Raw genomic sequence first — 18,669 nt, forward strand, 5'->3', positions numbered from 1 at the left:
TGTGTGTGTGTGTGTGTGTGTGTGTGTGTGTGTGTGTGTGTGCATGTCAGGGTAGAGAGAAGGGATGCATGCAGGCAGAGAGATGGAATTATTTTTTAATGTGAGTACACTGCAGCTGTCTTCAGACACACCAGAAGAAGATATCATATCCCATTACAGATGAATGAGCTACCATGTGGTTGTTGGGAATTGAACTGAGGTCCTCTGGAATCACATTCAGTGCTGTTAACCACTGAGCCATCTCTCCAGGCTGGAGAGATGACAACAACATCTTATTTTATACTGGAAAATCACCATAACATGGATTAAAGCTTAAACAAAAAACCTACATTGCTAAAGCTGCTAAGAGAAAAAAGGGAGGGGTTGATCCTGCCTGTGATTTTTCTCTTTTTCTTTTTGTTTCTTTTCATTTCTTTTCCTCCTTTCCCTTCTTTTTCTTTTCTTCCTTTCCTTTTCTTTCTTTTTTCCTTTTTTGGTATAGGAATCCAAATCAAAGGCATAAAAACAAATATAAACACATACATAGAATTCTATATACTATAAATAGTTCTTCTTGTCAAATACAAAGGAAATAATTGCCAAAGTGAGAAAACATCTGTAAGACATGCAGTATCTAATAAGAAACTGATGTTAACACAAAGAAAGAGCACATTGGACTTAATGCCAAGAGGAATAATTTAAGAAAAGGCAAAATTCCTAAATAGTCATTTTTTTTCAAAAGAGACATGCAAATGGATAACAGGAATGTTAAAAGTATTTTCAGGAATATTACTAATGATTGGTGAAATGCAAAGGAAAACCATGAGGTGTGGACTTACATCTGTTAGAGTTGCATTAGCAATAAGAAGATAGTATGTCCTTATAAATTTATGTGTGTGTGTGTGTGTGTGTGTGTGTGTGTGTATCCAAAACCTTACATGGTGCTGATAGGTGGGTATCTAGGAAATGAGAACCTATGCACACCCTCATAAAACATGAGAAATGCTCATAAGACATAGTGATTCAGCTATGAAAATATACAGCCAAAGGGCACAGTTTTTATGGCAATGAGATGTCAGCACACCTGAGTTTATTCTGACATTACACAAGAGCCAAACATGGAGTCAATCTAAGCATCCACTAATAGATGAGCGGGTGAAGAAAATGTGTGCACGGGTACACAGTAGAATATGACTGCAGCCTAAAACTGAATCCCTTCTGGTTGTAAGAACCTGGAGCAAACAAAACAAAGTGAAATGGCTGAGGCACAAAAGGCCAAACACACACACACACACACACACACACACACACACTCTCAGTACAATTTAGAAACCGCCAAAGTTGAACTCACAGAGACTGTGTGTCAAAGGGTAGTCATCAGGGGTGGGAGATTGGATAGGTGAATCACAGACATGTAGCCACTGGGTACTGACCTTTGGTTATCATATAAATAAGTTCCATGAATAACACAGAAGTTGACCTTAATAGTAAGTGTAATTCATTTGAAGTCAGCTTAGCAAATATGCATGCCAACAGAAAAGGATTTTGGTAATATCTTGTTTGCAGTTGTCACTTCACAATATATGTCAGCACATTATTAAATCTATATGCCTTGAACATATATAATTGTACCTGTCAGTTATATAATCAGTAAAAGCTGAGGTAGAGACACAAGAACTAGATGACTATGGAAAATTTAGGCATAAGAAAGAAAAATAAGAAGTGAACCATGAAGAATATGTAATGGACACAAATACTTATTTTTAAAAGACCAAAGGGAAAAAACTAAAACATAATTTCTTGACCCCTTAATGAGGTATACACACTTGCAATTCTGTAGACCTAGCTCTGCAGGCAAGGGGTCTTAGAGGACATGAAGAGGGCACATGATACAAATGAAGGGAATGGCTGGATATGGATCGCACTGACTGATAGAGTCTGACAGTCCAGAGAGCACAGTGTGCAGAGGAAGTAATTCCCAGCTCCCCCCTCAGAAACAGAAGCCCACTCTGCTAGATCCTCTGTCCTTTCTGAGGGTCAGATTTCATCACTTGGCTAAAATCAAGTGAACAAACATGTATTTGTGAGACTAGGCCGGGGCCTAGCAAACACATAAGTGGATGCTCACAGTCAGCTAGTGGATAGATCACAGGGCCCCCAATGGAGGAGCTAGAGAAAGTATCCAAGGAGCTAAAGAGATCTGCAATCCTGTAGGTGCAACAACATTATGAACTAACCAGTACCCCGGAGCTCTTGACTCTAGCTGCATATGTATCAAAAGATGGCCTAGTTGGCCATCACTGGAAAGAGAGGCCCATTGGACATGCAAACTTTATATGCCCCAGTACAGGGGAATGCCAGGGCCAAAAAGTGGGAATGGGTGGGTAGGGGAATGGGGGGGAGGGTATGGGGGACTTTTGGGATAGCATTGGAAATGTAATTGAGGAAAATACGTAATAAAAAATAATAATAATAAAAAAGAAACCATGTAGGACTGTCATTCTCACCCATCTAAAAAAGAAAAAAAAAAAGCTGGGCATGGTGGCGCACACCTTTAATCCCAGCACTTGGGAGGCAGAGACAGGCAGATTTCTGAGTTTAAGGCCAGCCTGGTCTACAAAGTGAGTTCCAGGACAGTCAGGGCTATACAGAGAAACCCTGTCTTGGGAAAAAAAAAATGCATCTCTGTGAAGCAATGTCTGTGGGAAGATGCAGGCCTCAATGGTGAGCTGTTCCCATCAGCCAACATGGCATAAGGGTGGGGGTTGCTCAAAATGTGTTTACTCCCATGAGAAGCTTATTAAACAGAAAATGTCCCATTAGTGGATAGATTTGATATAACAAGGCCCCTTTGTTGAATCATTCATCATTGTTTGGGGGGCTCATTGGCCCAGCACACTGACTCCTCTCAAAGGCTCAGTCATGTGTTCCATCATTAGTGAGTGGGAAATCACCAGGTGTGAGCCAGTTTGTCACACCCAACTAGAAGGATGGGAAAATGAAGTCCAGGTCAGCAGTATGATCTTGAGGATTTGTAGTCCGTGGAGTTTAGGTCTGTTTGAGCTGCTTTTAGCAAGGGAAGTCCTAGCTCTTTTTTTCCTAGGCATTACTGTCCAACCATTCAGTGCAGTGACTAAGAGAATTCAGCTCTCAGGGGCTTTGAGTACTCAGCCTAGATGTGTCTTGCTAACACAGGCTGGTGGGACTGATATTCACTGATATCACTCACAGTTGTAAATTTATCATCTTAAGGGATCGCCACCGCTTTCATCAATTTGTAGTGATTTTTCAGGACACCAACCTGCACTAAAGGAATCAGATATGGTATTGAATGTTGTGTGGATGGTTTAACTTATTTCAGTTCTCAGATCAATGAAACAGAAAACCAAACTGAAGACAGCCATCTCTTCATTACCCCACCCCACTTAGATAGGCTCTCAATCTCATTCAACTGGGTGTGAGTCCCTCCTGATAGGGAAGAGCAGAAGGAGATGCCCGTGAAACACAGTAGTGGTGATGTATGGTGCAACAGTACTAGAGATAACTCCAAAGAGAGTGAAAAACTGCTGAGTAGTTAGAACAGGAGGCATCACTTAGGGCTGCACTTCAGTGGTACCCAACCATCATCCTTTCCACCTGCCTGATGGCAGAACTGTAGTTTATTCAGATGCCTGCTCAGATATGCAGAGGGAGGTCTATAGACTAGCCCCAGAGGTCTGATAATTGTTTCTTTGTTGCTTTCTGTCAACACACTTGTTTATCCTTGGGACATTTCAAAGAGATGCAGATCCCACTCATAGCAAGCAATTCCCCATTGACCTTTCTACCTTCTAATGGTCTCCAACAGATATGTGTAAAAGTTTATACCCTTGAGCCATAGTCTCAGATCTCTTTTGAGCAAACCAAGACAGCCTAATTGCAGGTAAAAGACAAAACTTTCTTAAGTTAGAGAATAAACAGCCAGCTTTAAGAGAAAAGGCTTCAGTAAATGATGAGAAAGGCATTTTATGCTTGGTTTTCTTTTAATGAATATCATATATGAATCCAGGTCTATGAAGTTCACAAAAATGTAAAGTAATGACAGAGTAAAGGAAACATATCAGTGGTTGCTTGGAGGTAGGGGAGGACAAAACGGTTTTGTTGGGACAAAGAATTTGAAAAGGGACAGAGAGAGACTCGGGGGTGGAGGACATGCTCCTCATTTCTAAATGGTGGCGAGGTTTTCATGTGTAATTTTTTTACATGGCATACAAATATTCATACACACACACATTTTCAAAAAAAAATTGAAAAAAATGATAGGCATCACTGGGGGACTTTGAATTGCATTCCAGATGTGATAAGGATAGAGAGTGTCTCCACAAGCAGAGAGTCTTAGCAGCACAAGATACCTCCAGCAAATATAATCCCCACCCCCTATTGCACTCATACACCAAGTTGCTGATTTTCAATAATTATGTTAGTTAGTACATCTTATGTAAATGATGGTTTGAGGAACTTTTTCTAGTCAGCCTTGGCTTCCACGTGGACAGGGACAAATCCTACGCAACATGAAGGCCTTCATAAGCCTGAATAAGAGATCATTTCCAACCAATGGTCTCTACTTCACAAAGTAAATAAGTACAAACCTACACAACAAAGCGCTGTGCCTCTGCTTCCCCGTCACTGTGATCAGCTATCTAAGAGATGTGACATGATGGGTGGAAGGAGACCATCTATTTCCACTCACATGTTGACCGTGTAGTCTCTCACTGTGGGTAGCAGGTATGGGAGCTGGAAGCGGTGGGCATAAGTGTGAGCCTGCTTGCTCACATATCTAAGGATCATGAAGCACTGAGTGGCAGGAAGCAGAGCAGGACTAGAAACCTGAAGGCCCTCCCCGAGGGACATACTTCCTCTCAAAAACCTCCTCTTCCTAACAATTTATCCAGAAAGCAATGGCAGTTGGAGAGTGGAGAGGTAACACATGAGCCTGAGGTGGACAGGTCACATTCCGACTGTATTCCTAACCAAGCAATAACAATAAACACGATTTTAGTAATCAAGTTCGGTAATCCTGACTAATCAAGGCACATCGTGTAGGAAACATGCATCTTACTACAAGAAGAACAATGAGAACCTTAAGTAAGAGACGACTTAACAAAAAGGCTTTAGAATTAGATTTTCAGAGTTGAATTCTTTGCTCTATTATTATTATTATTATTATTATTATTATTATTGACAGGTTACTCATCAATGTCTGAATTTACTAGTCTATAAAATGGAATAGTAATATTTTTTATTTCTTATCACAATGACCAGCCTGTAAACTAAATGAGACACCGGTTATCCATGCAAAGCCAACCTGCCCCTCAACAAGACACACCATTAGCCATTAGACATAATGTTGGGTTATGGCTGTTGATAATGGACCAATTTACGACAGTGTGGACTACAACATATAAACTGGAAATGAAAGCCAAAGTTCTGATTCATTACTTCTATTTTCACAGATGACTTGGAAATGACTGGCAAGTAAGAATAGTAGTGATAGCGTCCTTCACAGGTTTGGTACCAGGATTTTCCTGTCTTTAAAGTCTTATGGTTCATAGAACCATCTGGAAGCTGGTTAACAGTGGTTACTACCATCTAAGCCACAAAGGGACATACATGGTAAGACCATCTTATGTGTTTATAGCACCACAGCTATGAGTGCTATCTAAGTCTTCAAGTTCAAAATGCCAATTCATTCCCCATCCCAGTATGTTGTCTCAGTGGCTAGCAAGGTAAATTGGCTCAGATTTAGATTTCAGAGGATTGATTGTTTTCTCATCAGAAACTTACTGGTCGCGACTTGATTTCTTTGGCGTAGAGAGGTTGTAAGAATTCTGAGTCTCCTTCTAGCTTCAGACCCTTTTCTGTGATTCTTAAGTTCCCCATTCCATCCTGAAATAGACACACAAACACAACAGGGAAAATGTGATGAGCTAACATTTCAAAATACCCCAGGCTGTCAAAAATTGAAACAGTTATTGCCTTCTCCTTCCTTCCTTCTTCTTCTTCTTTTTTTTTTTTTTTAATATTTTCAGGAGTGAGATGAGGGGAATCCAAACGAACATAAAATACCAGGAGGCATTGTTCAATATAATTATGCATATTATTCTTTTTGCTCACTTATTCCAGGCAAAATCTATTCCAAGAATGCCCCTGAGCCACTGACTCACAGAGAAAGAAGAAGCCCTCATGCCTAGGCTGCACAGAACAAGGGAGGTAGGAGAGGCAAAAGGATGATTCTCTAAGTGGAAATGAAAGATTCCATTTCCAAAATTCCTTGTGGAAATTTCACACCCACAGCTTATAGTCAAATTGAGTGTTTCACATGCTTTGTCTGGCTTCTCAAAGATTTGAGAAGTCTAATCAGGGACTAGCATTTTAAATAGGATTTGCTGCGTGAATGCTAACGTATCTTCAAAGGTAGACATCTTTAGGCAGCATCTATATACTTACCACAAGTATCAATTTGTGGATATTGCTACATATCATGCTCACTTACATTCTTCCCTCCCCTTGCTCAAAAAGAATCCAAATACCATATATATGATTGTAATTCCTCCTGACAATCATTCCTTAATATCAAACACAAAATATCAAACCCTAACAATGATTCATGTGTTGACAGCAAATACCCAGTAAGAGCATCCGCAACTTAGGGGCTATATATCTTTCTAATAATTTGCTTACTTGAATGGTATTTTTCTACTATCATTGGTTAATAGACAAAATACTAGATAGTTTTCTGTGATGAATCATTTATCTACATTTTTCCAAGCAAATAGGTTTTGTATTCATTCATTCTCATATCCACCCTTTATGTGTGTGTGTGTGAATGTATTTCCCTTTATTTTGATAAAATACAATGTCTTTCTCCCTCTGAGCTTCTCATCTCATATATATGCCCTTGACTGTTGTATTTTCTGAAAATTGTAAGTTACATTTGAGCCTTGATCAGTCTCTTGGGTTTTCTAGAAAGAATGTATTCAGAGTATATCCTAGGAAATAGGATATATTTGTTTTCTATTGTTTTAATGAACTACAAGACATAAACTAATTAATATTAAACAAATTAAATTTTGTATCTAATAGTACTTAATGTTGGAATTCTGCCTAAGGGTTTATAGTACTAAATTCTAGGCACTAGAAGGGCTGGTTCCTTTGAGAAGATTGAATGTGAATATTTTCTTTGTTTAGCTTTTACAGGTGTCCCACAGCCCTGTTCTCATGACCACATTCCACCCTCAACATTAACAGTGGCTAGTTGAATTATTATTAACTGTTTAGCTAAGAGATCAATGTTCTGTGATTTCATTAGGCTTCAATAGGCTAATGTTAATATTGTCAACTAACCAGGATCTAGATTCACCTGGGAGCTAAATCTCTTGGGATAGTCCTAAGGTGTTTCCTACACTATATCAGCCTCCTAGCTATTTGTGTGGAGATTATCTACATTAGGTTAATTGAGGTGGGCAGATCTACCTTAACTGTGAGTGTCACCATCCCATGGGCAGATGCCCTAGACTGCATAGAAGGAAGGAACAAGTTGAGCATCAGCATTCATTGCTGCAAGCTTCTTGACTAGGTACAACATAACAAACTGCTTCAACCTGCTGCCATGCCTTCCCCTGCCAGGATGGACTGTCCCTTTCAATTGTTGGCCTAAGTGAGCTTTCTCTTGAGCTGGTATTGAGAGGAGTTTTAGTTGCAGCAATGAGACAAGTAAACAATATAGCTAATTCAGAGATGCCATCCCTTCTACCATCATCTGCTCACACAATTCTATCTGCAAACTTAGCTCCCCTTAGCCAGGAATAGTAGCATCTCACAGGTTCTGAGAATACAGTATGGATATCGTTGGGATATGTGAGATTTTCTATTTGCCATTTGCGGTATTTTTCTACCAAGAAACACATAGCATTCTTGCTATGATATTATTAACCATTGCTAATCCCAGCTAGAAGGAGCCAAAATTTCATTAGAAGACTGAACTAAAGTAGAGGCAGGAGGATCAGAAGTTCAAGGTCATCTTCAGCTATACACTGAATTCCAGGCCAGACAGAACTACAGGAAACCCATACTCTCTGTCTGTCTCTCCCTCTGTCTCCCTCCCCCATCTTTCTGTCCCCCTCTCCTCTTCTCCCTCTTTCCTCCAGTTATTTTTGTTAGTGATTTAAAGAAGTGTACCCACCAAACAGCTTCAGAACCCCGAACTACCCCAACATTATGACTAATACAAAGAACTGAAACTTTGCCAACTCTTAAAAAGCATAGCCTGATAGTGAAGTACACATCATATGGTGGAGCTTCAGTCACCGGAACTTTGCTGTGTGTTGTCATGCCACCTACATACAACAACAGTCCACAACAATGTCTCCTGTACTCTCAATTTGTTTCATGACAGTTTTTTAAGTCCACTCTTGTTTTACAGATTTGTAAACTTTGCAAATGTTTTGCTTTGTATTATTCTCTGTTTCCTAGTAACACTTGGAAACTGAAATCCCAAAGAGTTCCTGTCAATTCTGGGTGACCCTCTCACCCAGTCACCTCCCATAACCTCCTTGCTCAGAGACATCATATATTCTCCACAGATATTTCACTAAGATATGAAATCTCAGATTCCTACAGCAGTTTTCTATCACAGAACAGCCCTCAGGTGTGTGTCTCAATGCATTCACTATTGTTGGAATGGAACTGAATGGTAAACTTGGCAATGGCCACTTTCTCCCTTCCCTTTATATATATGCACACTTCACCCTATGAATGGGAAGAGATGGTACACACCTCTCTGATACTCTTATTTTTGGCATTTATAGACACAGCTCTGCCAATATGAGCCCACATTCAAACACTGACACGCATTAGGCTGGAGGATATGAATGGGTCTCACCAGTAGGTGGGAGAACTTGCAATAAAGAGAAAAAGAAAAAAATCAAAAGAGAGCAAAGATAGAGAAATGAGTGAAGCCCAAGAAAGACAACTATATTCTGACCACCAGAGAACCCCTTTACAGTAGTAGTTTAGTTTTTATATCTATACCCATCTTGGCTGCAAATGTATCCTTGCCACCTACCTATTTCTTCTTGGAGGTTCCTCATATGTTTATGCACATAAGATTTAGCTTTCTAATTTCCTTCCTGTTCTCTGTGTGTTTACAAATATTTGGTGATGGGCTGGAGAAATGCCTCAGTGGTGAAGAACACTGACTGCTTTTCCAGACCTTCTGAGTTCAATTCCCAGCAACCACATGGTGGCTCACAATCATCTGTAATGGGATCTGATGCCCTCCTCTAGGGTGTCTGAAGACAGCTACAGTATACTTATATACATATAGTAAATAAATCTTAAAAATGGTGGTATAAATTGGTTAAAAATGAAATATGCTGTTGGTCTTTGTGTGGAGAAACAAAGCATATCACGGTGATAAACTAAAGGTCTTCCCACTTCTAGAGTTTCTCCTTCACAGACTGTGTCAAAGATTCATCAAAATATCATGACATCAATATCATCTGAAATGGTTGCATTTGTAGTACAACAAGCACTTGAAGGTATAACTAGATAATGGTTCCAGGTCAGACCTGAGGCTTAACTTTCCTCCTAGTAGAATGTAAAAAGAGATATGTACTACTAAATATACATGATATATACTTAAAGACTCACTGTTTTTTTTCCCTGTTCAAATGGTAAAATTTCTATTTCTCTCAGATAAGGAGGGGGATAGCCAAAGAGCTGGTTTCACCAGAGCGAACATGGTTCTCACTATTGGCAGAGAACTCTCAACATCAAGGGACCCCCATCTATGAGTGTGACTCCAGTTCTCTCAGTTGAAATTGATACAGGAGGATATGAGTGGGTCTCACCAGTAGCTGGGAGAACTTGTAATAAAGAGAAAAAGAAGAAATCAAATTAGAGCACGGTCTGTTGCTTAGTCAGTAAGACATCTGAAACATCCCAAGCAAAGTGGACCTGGATGCTGGCCTTGAAATCTTGGAGCTGCAGAGTAGCATGATGTGGTTTTAAGGAAGTCTTCCTTCTTGCTCCTGTGATCTTTCTGCTGAATCAGCATCAGACAGGTTTTAATTCTGTCAGCACATTTGAGTCAGGAAGTGATGCCAAGTCCTATTTTAGTAAGCACTCACATGGTAGTCTCTTCCCGAAGCAGTTTTAATGGTGGGCACGAATTAGATTTGAACCAAACAGGAAATGATATTAGGCAATACAAAGATGGAATGAGAATGAGTCTTAATGGGGTGCAAGGCTATGGGGTGTTTTCTTCACTGCTAAAATCCTAACATCCTGCCTAGGAAGCAGTACCTGTTCAAAAAATGTTTTGGAGAGAAAGAATTTATTCATTCTAAATAAACATCACTTGTAACTTAACAACAATGTGATTTTCCATGGATTTAATTGAAACAGATCTTAAGTTGAAAATGTAACTGGTAGAAAATGTGTGCCTATTGCCCTTTGTGACCACATGACTGACAGAGGGGAGTTCACTGCTCCACCCAACACCCCTCTTTGCCCAGACACGGATGAGCCCACATGACACGTGATTCCTAAACAATGTTATCACTTTCACGCATTTTAAAGCCAAAATATCCATTAGCCAAACCATGCAGAGATGAGAATCTTGTATAGTTAGTTACATTTGGAAATGTAATGGAAGGTAGTGGGGGAGGGTGGGTTTACAGAACTGCTAAAGTTAGATCTATTCCTGTACCACCTTCCAAATTGTTAGAACATGCTTTCTCAATGAGGATAGGAAGGACCAATTACCCCATAATTAATTAATTATGGGGTTTAAGTCATTAAAATAAAAGATCTCAGGCTTTTTATCTAGAAAGCATATTTGTGTTTATATAGAGAGTAAAAATGCATCTTGAGGGAAGGAAGTTAAAAATGAAAGACCTGAGAAATACTGTTTTAAGGAATTAGAATTTTTAAATAGAATATTCTTTAGGGATTTCATACACATATACAAAGTATTTGGTTACAGTCACCACCTACTCTCCACCTCCAACCCCCCAGAGGCCCTTATCCTGCTCCCCAAATTCATGTCCTTTCCCTCCTACATCCATCCCTTTCTTCCCTCTATTTTATAACTCATTCAGTCTAATTCCTGCTACTCATATGAACATGGGTGCTAAACCATCAGTGAAATCTAATCAATCTACCAGGATCCACAGCCCTAAGGAAAACTGACTGTTCCTCCACTGCCTGGGAGCCATCAACTATAACAGCTCCTCTGTTGCAGGGAACTAAAAAGGGGCTCTGAGGAAGGGGGGACTCACACCCCACCAGAGTTTTACCTATTCTCTGGTCTGCCAGGCATGGGAGAGCTGCCATACATTTTCCATTCATCTCTGGGTGGGCATTCCAGCCTCTGACCTATCCTTCAGGGGATGGCCAAGAGGCAGCCTTACCTGGGATTCCTGGAGCTACTTTGCTAAAGCCACCAGGGTTATAGGAGAGAGGGATGAAGAAAGAGGTTCCCAACACCTGTGAGAGGGAGAGCAGTAGATCTTGACTGGAGCACATGAAGGCCTTCTAAGGGGAGATTAGAAACGGCTCACTAGGAGAAAGCCTGTCCCATTCTCCAAGCACAGTGGGCCTTGATGAGCAGAGACATTCTATGGTTTTAGAGCTTTATTATAGAAATGCAGGGAGTAAGAGAGAAGGGAGGGAGGGAGGGAGGGAGGGAGGCAGAGAGAGAGAGAGAGAGAGAGAGAGAGAGAAGGCTAGAGAGAAAGACAGTAAGAGGGAGAGAGAAGAGGAGAGAGGAGAGAAGACAAAGAGAAACGAAAGAGGAGAGATGAGTGAGAAAAGTGAGAGGTAAGAGAACAAAGGAGTGAGAGAGACAAGTAAGAGGTAAGAGAGTGAGGTGAGGGCTTAACAGCCCCTTTTATGGTCTTTACTGTTGCTAGGTAACTGGGGAGGAGTTTAGCCTGAAGGTCAGAAGTTTGGGCCATTGCCTACATGACTACTGACTGTGCTTCTCTTGTGGAGGCTGTGGGGGGTGATAACTTAGGGGCCAGAGTTCCAGGATCATAAGGGAATGCCTACTATGTTATGTAGGTGAATTATGACTTCGGGTTTCAGACCTCAGCTTGACTGGAGACCAGCCTGTCTGTGCATAGCCCAATGCCCCACACTCTGCTAAGGGGTAGATGCTCCTGTGCTACCCCACGCCATAATCCATGCTGGAATGTTGGTTGGCTTGATCTTGTATACATCTTTTACAGGCAATCACAGCTGCTGTGAATTCAGGAGTATAAGAATCCTATCATGTCCACAACACCCTCTTTCACCACAGCTCTGCCAACCTCTGCCTCTTGCTCTTTTTCTGTCTTCTCTCCATGATGAATGATTTTTGGGTCCATGTGTTAGGGTGTTAGAATTTTCCAGTCTATATTTTCCTCTAGATGGTTACTTTTAACATCTCTGTCTCAAACTGTCTCCTATATTTTACAGATTTTAAACAATAAAAAGTCCCCAGAAGGGGTAATGATGGAACTTCTGAACTGTACATGAAACACTTCTTTATTCTTTTCTTTTTTTAAACTATTTTCTCATACAATAATATCCCTTTCCTCCATCCCCAGCCTGAACCTGCAAGCTTTCACATCTCTGATTTCTCCCAGCCTGTTTATCCCTGCTTCTCCACAGCCTCTCCACCTTTTCCTTTTTTGGAGTGTTTACAGACATTCACCCTTGGCTAATAAAAACTTTCCCATCTCCAGGCTCCTCTCTCCAGTCTTTTGGTTTTGTTATGGATGTCTTCTCTACAGCTGCTGTCCCAAAACCAGAGATACTCAGCTCTCTCAGATCTGAGTCCCTATGCCCTGCCTCTTGTCTCAGGGCTCTCTGTCCTCTTTTATCTCCTCCTAAGGTTTACTGCTTTCTATCGCATTATATAGTCATCCATGTAGATCTATATTCTCCCTCACTAGAATTCAAATACCCTGAAGTAAAAGCATTGTGTATTGTTTCTTGTTCTAATGGAGTCTAGTGGTATTATTCACATCTTAAAGTTATATTCCCAAATATGTAACTTTAAGAGATCGAATAATATGTGTTAGACAAAAAGTTGTTTAGGAAGTGCGCATTAACATTCATATCAGAACACTGACAATAAAAGCTACCCTTTCCCCAAGCACGATCCAAAGTATATTGCCTACATTGTATTCCTAAGCCTTGCCATCACTTTCAGGGGTCCTTACTGTCTTATTAGCTTCATTTCACAAATGAATAAACTAAGGGCCTGATGTTCATTCTATCTCCCAAACAACACTCCTCAACATCATATCTTACAGTGCCCTGTTAAGCGCCAGCTGTATGCCAGCTGCCAGGTGAACTGGTACAAAAAGATACAGATGGGAAGACCATCCCTTCCAGAAGCTCCAAAGCTAAGACAGCAAGTGAGTGGCTTACAGGATGGCTAAAATATGGAGATACACTATATCTAATATGTTACCATGGAGAGCAAAGTGGTATGGGCATTCTGAGAAAGATCGATTTTTTTCATGTGGCTATAATCTAGTTCAGGAATTACAGTGAGGTGTCTGCTAAGATAGCTCAAACCCACACTCATACATTAACACACAAATGTTCACTAAAGCACCATTTGGAGCAGAACAAGTAGAAACCACCAAAAATGTCCATCAGCTAAGGATGAAATGAAAAAATAAAAAAGACAATATTCTCCATCACTGTAAAGGAATGCCAGCTAGCAATAGGAGGATTGAAATACTGTTACATTCTAAAATATGAATCACCCTAAAAAACATCATGCCAAGTTAAAGAAGACAGACATAAAAGCCCACGTCCTGCATGACTCCATTTACCTGTAATGTCCCGAGAAGCAAATCTAGAGAGACCCAGAGTAGATTAGTGGTTGCACAAGGCTTAGCGTGGAAACAGGAACTGACCACAGAGAAGTTCGAGGGATTATATTGAGGTGCTATAAAATTGGGTTGTGAAGATAGCTGCATAGTAGTAAATTGACTGAAAATCACTGAATTGTACATTCAGCATAGGGGAAGCTTAGAGTATGCAAATATAACCTTAACAAGTTCCTTTTCAAAAGAGTGACAGGCAGCTTCCTAAGGGCTCAGCATTCTGTGCCCTGGAATCCCCCAAATCACTTCAGCATATCAGAGGTATACTGGGTAGGAGAGGTAGCAAGTTCAAGAGGAGGCCAGCAACAAATACCTGGGATTGCCTGCCCTTTGTGTGCCACTATTAAAGGACCAGACTAGCAGTTTTCTGTTGCCATCATAGACCAAGATTCAGGGAGGATTTCTCAAGAGAAGCAAGATGGAACGTTCACATAGGATACATTTGGGGATCAAGAAAAACTGTAGGGGAGGCTTCACAGGCATCTCCTGACCTTTCCTGAGGAGTGGGAACCTAAAAGTCAACAGTGCTGGGAGCAAAGGAGGCAGCCAACACGACACCCTGACACCGTGTCTCTGTCACAGCTGTGGATTCCTTCAGTCATGTGCTGGGTCATCGGAACTTCATGGGTACTTTCTTTCTTTGGCCACTCAGGCTGATTATGAACTTTCTACTTCTTACTATGTTTTATTTAACATAAGGCTTGGGTATCAGAACACATTCTCTCCCTTTCCTTCTCTACCCCCGCCCCCCCACATATACAAAGAGGGAGGGAGGGAGGGAGGGAGGGAGGGAGGGAAGAAGAGAATAATATTGTCAAATTGCATTGGTAACTCAGTGGATCAGGACTGTGACTGCTTACTCATAAGACTGCTTAATGTAAAGGTGACTATATCTGAAGCACCTCGGGTTTTCTAGATACCAGCAGAAATATATTCATATGCATTCTTTGCTCTAGATTGCTCTAGAAGTGACTAAGTCAAGGTGGTTGGTAGCTTACCAAGACACACATGAAGCAAGTGAGTCTAAGTCTCCTTCATGACAAATTGCCCAAGAACTACTTGTCTTTAAGGGCTTCAAATGAAAGCATATACGTCTATCCATTTCTTTGAGAAGGTGCTTCTTGATCTCGACAGCCCTTCGGAAAACTGCTCATTCTTGCTTTCCTCAGAAACTGTAGCAGAATTGGCGTGCATGCATGCTTCCATCGAGTGTTTTGGCATACTGTTCATGAGAAAAGACTCAGGAGTCAGACAGCAGTAGCTAGAACACTGACTCAAAGCTTAGCCCTAAGCAGCACTTGGATAATCAGGTAAATAATATTTATAAATCAAGAATTACGTCAGATAATCCATGTGTATTATTCAGAAGCAGCCAGGTTATAACTATTGAGACAGACACTGAAAACCTCTGGGACCTCAAACAATGATGATTTATTTCTCACCCAAGTGATATGTCCACAAAATTCATTATGATAGTAATATAGGATAACAGAATGCCTGCCATTTAAAACACTCTGCCATTTTCCACTTCTCTGGGCCCAGGAAGGTTTATATTTCCATACCCACTTATGATTGATTCTGTTGGTTAATCATGAGCAACTCAGTCCACTAGTAGGAGGTGCTTGAGAGCCTCTGCAATGCCTGGCCATACTCTTTTCCTCTCTTTTGACTACCAGGTTGTCACAGTAAGGACCAGTATTTGGACTGTCTTTTTTTACCCTAAACATCTCTTATGCCCTCTGACACAGGAGTACATTGTTATTTATTATAGTTGAGAAGTCTTCAGTTAGTCACAAGGAACCAGATTCTAAAATTAGCTCCTAAATGAACCTAAGTGGGGCTTAAAAGTTAGCGTATTCTAATACCACATATTCAGCCTAATGCTCTACTTATTGGCCTTTGTGAAAACAGCCGACCAACATGAAGTTACTTCTGTAGACTAAAGTTTGTTTTAAAGCCGGGTGTGTTGGCTCTGACCTGTAATCTCAGCACACAGTGCAGAAGGAACATGAGGTAGGTGATCACAGATAGCCTGACCCGATCCTATCTCGAAATAACAACAGTGGTAACAAGAACAACCCCAAAGCCCAAAATGGGCTGTTCTTCAAGAATGTGTGTGAATGGGGGATGGATGGATGCAAAGCTCTCCTGCAGAATTAGTTCTTCTCAGCACCCACATCAGGCAGCTCCCAATGGACTCGTTCTAGGGAATCTGACACCCACTTCTGACTTCAACAGGCAGGGAGGGCTCTCAAATGCCTAAGTCCATACTTAGACTCATAAATAATTAAAACATAAATATAAAATCACTGAAAACAGAATGCTTGCGAAGGAATACAATCATATTGACCTCATAGAATTACATGGGAAAATACAGAACTTTGGATTCCAGTCTTGACTATTCATGCCAATTTAGACAGACCTAGATCCCTCGAATCATCTTTCCAAAACAAAAGTGTGACCTTGTATGGTATTAATGTTGACATTTTTTCCCACTTAAAAAGGGTCAGCTTCTAGGAGGATGTAGAAGAAGAATCTTGCTACCTAAACTACCACACTAAACTACCACAAATCATAGCTGTTCCTGGGAGCTGGTGCCCACTGTCCAGGAGCTACAGCGAGGATTTGGAAGTTTGGACCTTTGCAAATGAAGTCCATGAAAAAAAAAAAAGCTTCTTTAAATGATTCTAAATATATAGCAGATACAGAAAGGATGCAGGCATAAAAACAAATGGCAGCACATTGTTCTGATGCAGAAACTTGTAAGCAACCTTTAAAGAGACATCGGTGGAGAATTTATCGATTGTTTGAAGGGAAGAAAATGAGAGATGGATAATAAAGTGCAAGTTGCTACATCCCCTGTCCTCAGTGACAAATGGGAACTTCTGATGCTTGAGCCATTGTTGATAAAGGAGCAGACTCATTTATCTTAAAGAGACACAGGAAAGAAAACAAGTGAAATATGATTAGGCTTCTGCCAAGTGTTCAGATTAAATCCTTACCATGGCAATTCCTGCTGCTAGGTGCATGCTTCCCACCAGTAAAGCCCAATGAAGAGCCTGGCATGAGTGGTGCTAAAAATGCATGCTGGGAAAATCCCTTCCAAAATAGATTCTTTTCCTCAGGGCATAAGCCCCAAGGGACCTGGTTTTTCTGTCTTCTCTGTTTTCCTCAGGACAATTTGTCAGTTGTACATGGCAGTGCCTTTTATGAGGCATCAAGCTCTAGCTTCAAAGGGCCTGGTGCCTTTTTATATTTGCAAGGAAGGTTTGCAGGAAGGAGTTCGGGAATACAAAGCTTCTATGCATACTCCCTACACTAAAGCAAGCTACCAATTAACTTGGTCTCCTCTTCAAGTGTTAGTGTCCAAATTGATCTTCCAAAGGGTGTTACTTGAAGTACTCTCAGCTTTTAGCTGAACTATCAAATCCCATGATTATGTTTAGTGTTAAACTAAGGAAAAGAAATGGTTGCCCAATGGGTATAACTTCTGTTGCCTCCCTGCTTGTGTCTTTAACACATGTTCCTCACAGGGCAGGGCAATTAGATGTTGCACAAGGCTTCAGTGAGCCCTTGCAAAATCTAATCTGTTCTTCGCAGTGGAGAAATATATGATATGACTTGTTTGTTCTTCTGTAGTCAGCATCCAACAGTTAAAGGTATAATATATTACAATACAAAATGAGGCAGAGGAGAATCATATGTAAGCTTTGTGTATGTGTACACGGGGGGTGGGGAGGGGGCACAGATATGACTCAGACGAGGTCCAAGATTCTTTTGAAAAATCTCCTTCCTTCTATCTCAGCTCTGAACTTTGTCTCTGTAACTCCTTTCATGGGTATTTTGTTCCCCATTCTAAGAAGGAACGAAGTATCCATACTTTGGTCTTCCTTCTTCTTGACTTTCATGTGTTTTGCAAATTGTATCTTAGGTATTCTAAGTTTCTGGGCTAATATCCACTTATCAGTGATTGTATATCATGGAGCTGAGACAGAACGAAGGGCCATCTAGAGACTGCCCTACTCTGGGATCCATATACAACCACCAAACCAAGACACTATTGTATACGCCAGAAAGATTTTGCTGACAGGACCCTGATATAGCTATCTCCTATGAGGCTATGCCAGTGCCTGTCAAATACAGAAGTGGATGCTCACAGTCATCTATTGGATGGAACACAATGAAGGAGCTAGAGAAAGTAACCAAGGAGCTAAAGTGGTCTGCAACCCTATATAAGGAACAACAATATGAACTTACCAGTACCCCCCAGAGCTGTGTCTCTAGTTGCATATGTAGCAGAGGATGGCCTAGTTGGCCATCAATGGGAGGAGAAGCCCTTGGTCTTGTGAGATCATATGCCCCAGTACTGGGGAATGCCACGGCCAGGAAGCAAGAGTGGGTGGGTTGTGGAGCAGGGCAGGGGGAGGGTGTAGAGGACTTTGGGGATAGCATTTGAAATGTAAATGAAGAAAATATCTAATAAAAATTACCAAAAAGAAAAAAAAAAACCCTGCCAAATGAAAAGAGCAAGTCAGCTAAGATCTTGACCAGGGGGATCACTGGGTTGACACTGAGAATGGCTGGCATGGAAGTGACTCCCATCATATGATTTTTATTCTAAGGTAAAGAACCAGATGCAATAAACTCAGAGGAGGGAAAGGACCAATTTATTTTGTTATTGAAGATCAGCCTTAGTCCATGGTGATCTGATAGGATGCATGGGACAACTTGAATATTTTTGTATCTGTTGAGGCCTGTTTTG

At 40.9% G+C, this 18,669-nt stretch overlaps 1 protein-coding gene across 1 annotated transcript in view; it reads right to left on the bottom strand.

Annotated features, from left to right (window-relative positions):
* Nucleotides 1-18,669, bottom strand: part of Sgcd (sarcoglycan delta) — a 397,251-nt gene that overhangs the window by 210,550 nt on the left and 168,032 nt on the right. Inside the window, exon 3 of the mRNA XM_021177343.2 lies at nt 5,803-5,904. Coding sequence (XP_021033002.1) covers nt 5,803-5,904 — 102 coding nt within the window. The remainder of the gene's footprint in view (nt 1-5,802; nt 5,905-18,669) is intronic.

Source organism: Mus caroli, chromosome 11 (genome assembly GCF_900094665.2).
Source record: "Mus caroli chromosome 11, CAROLI_EIJ_v1.1, whole genome shotgun sequence".
In the NCBI taxonomy this organism is placed as follows: Eukaryota; Metazoa; Chordata; class Mammalia; order Rodentia; family Muridae; genus Mus; species Mus caroli.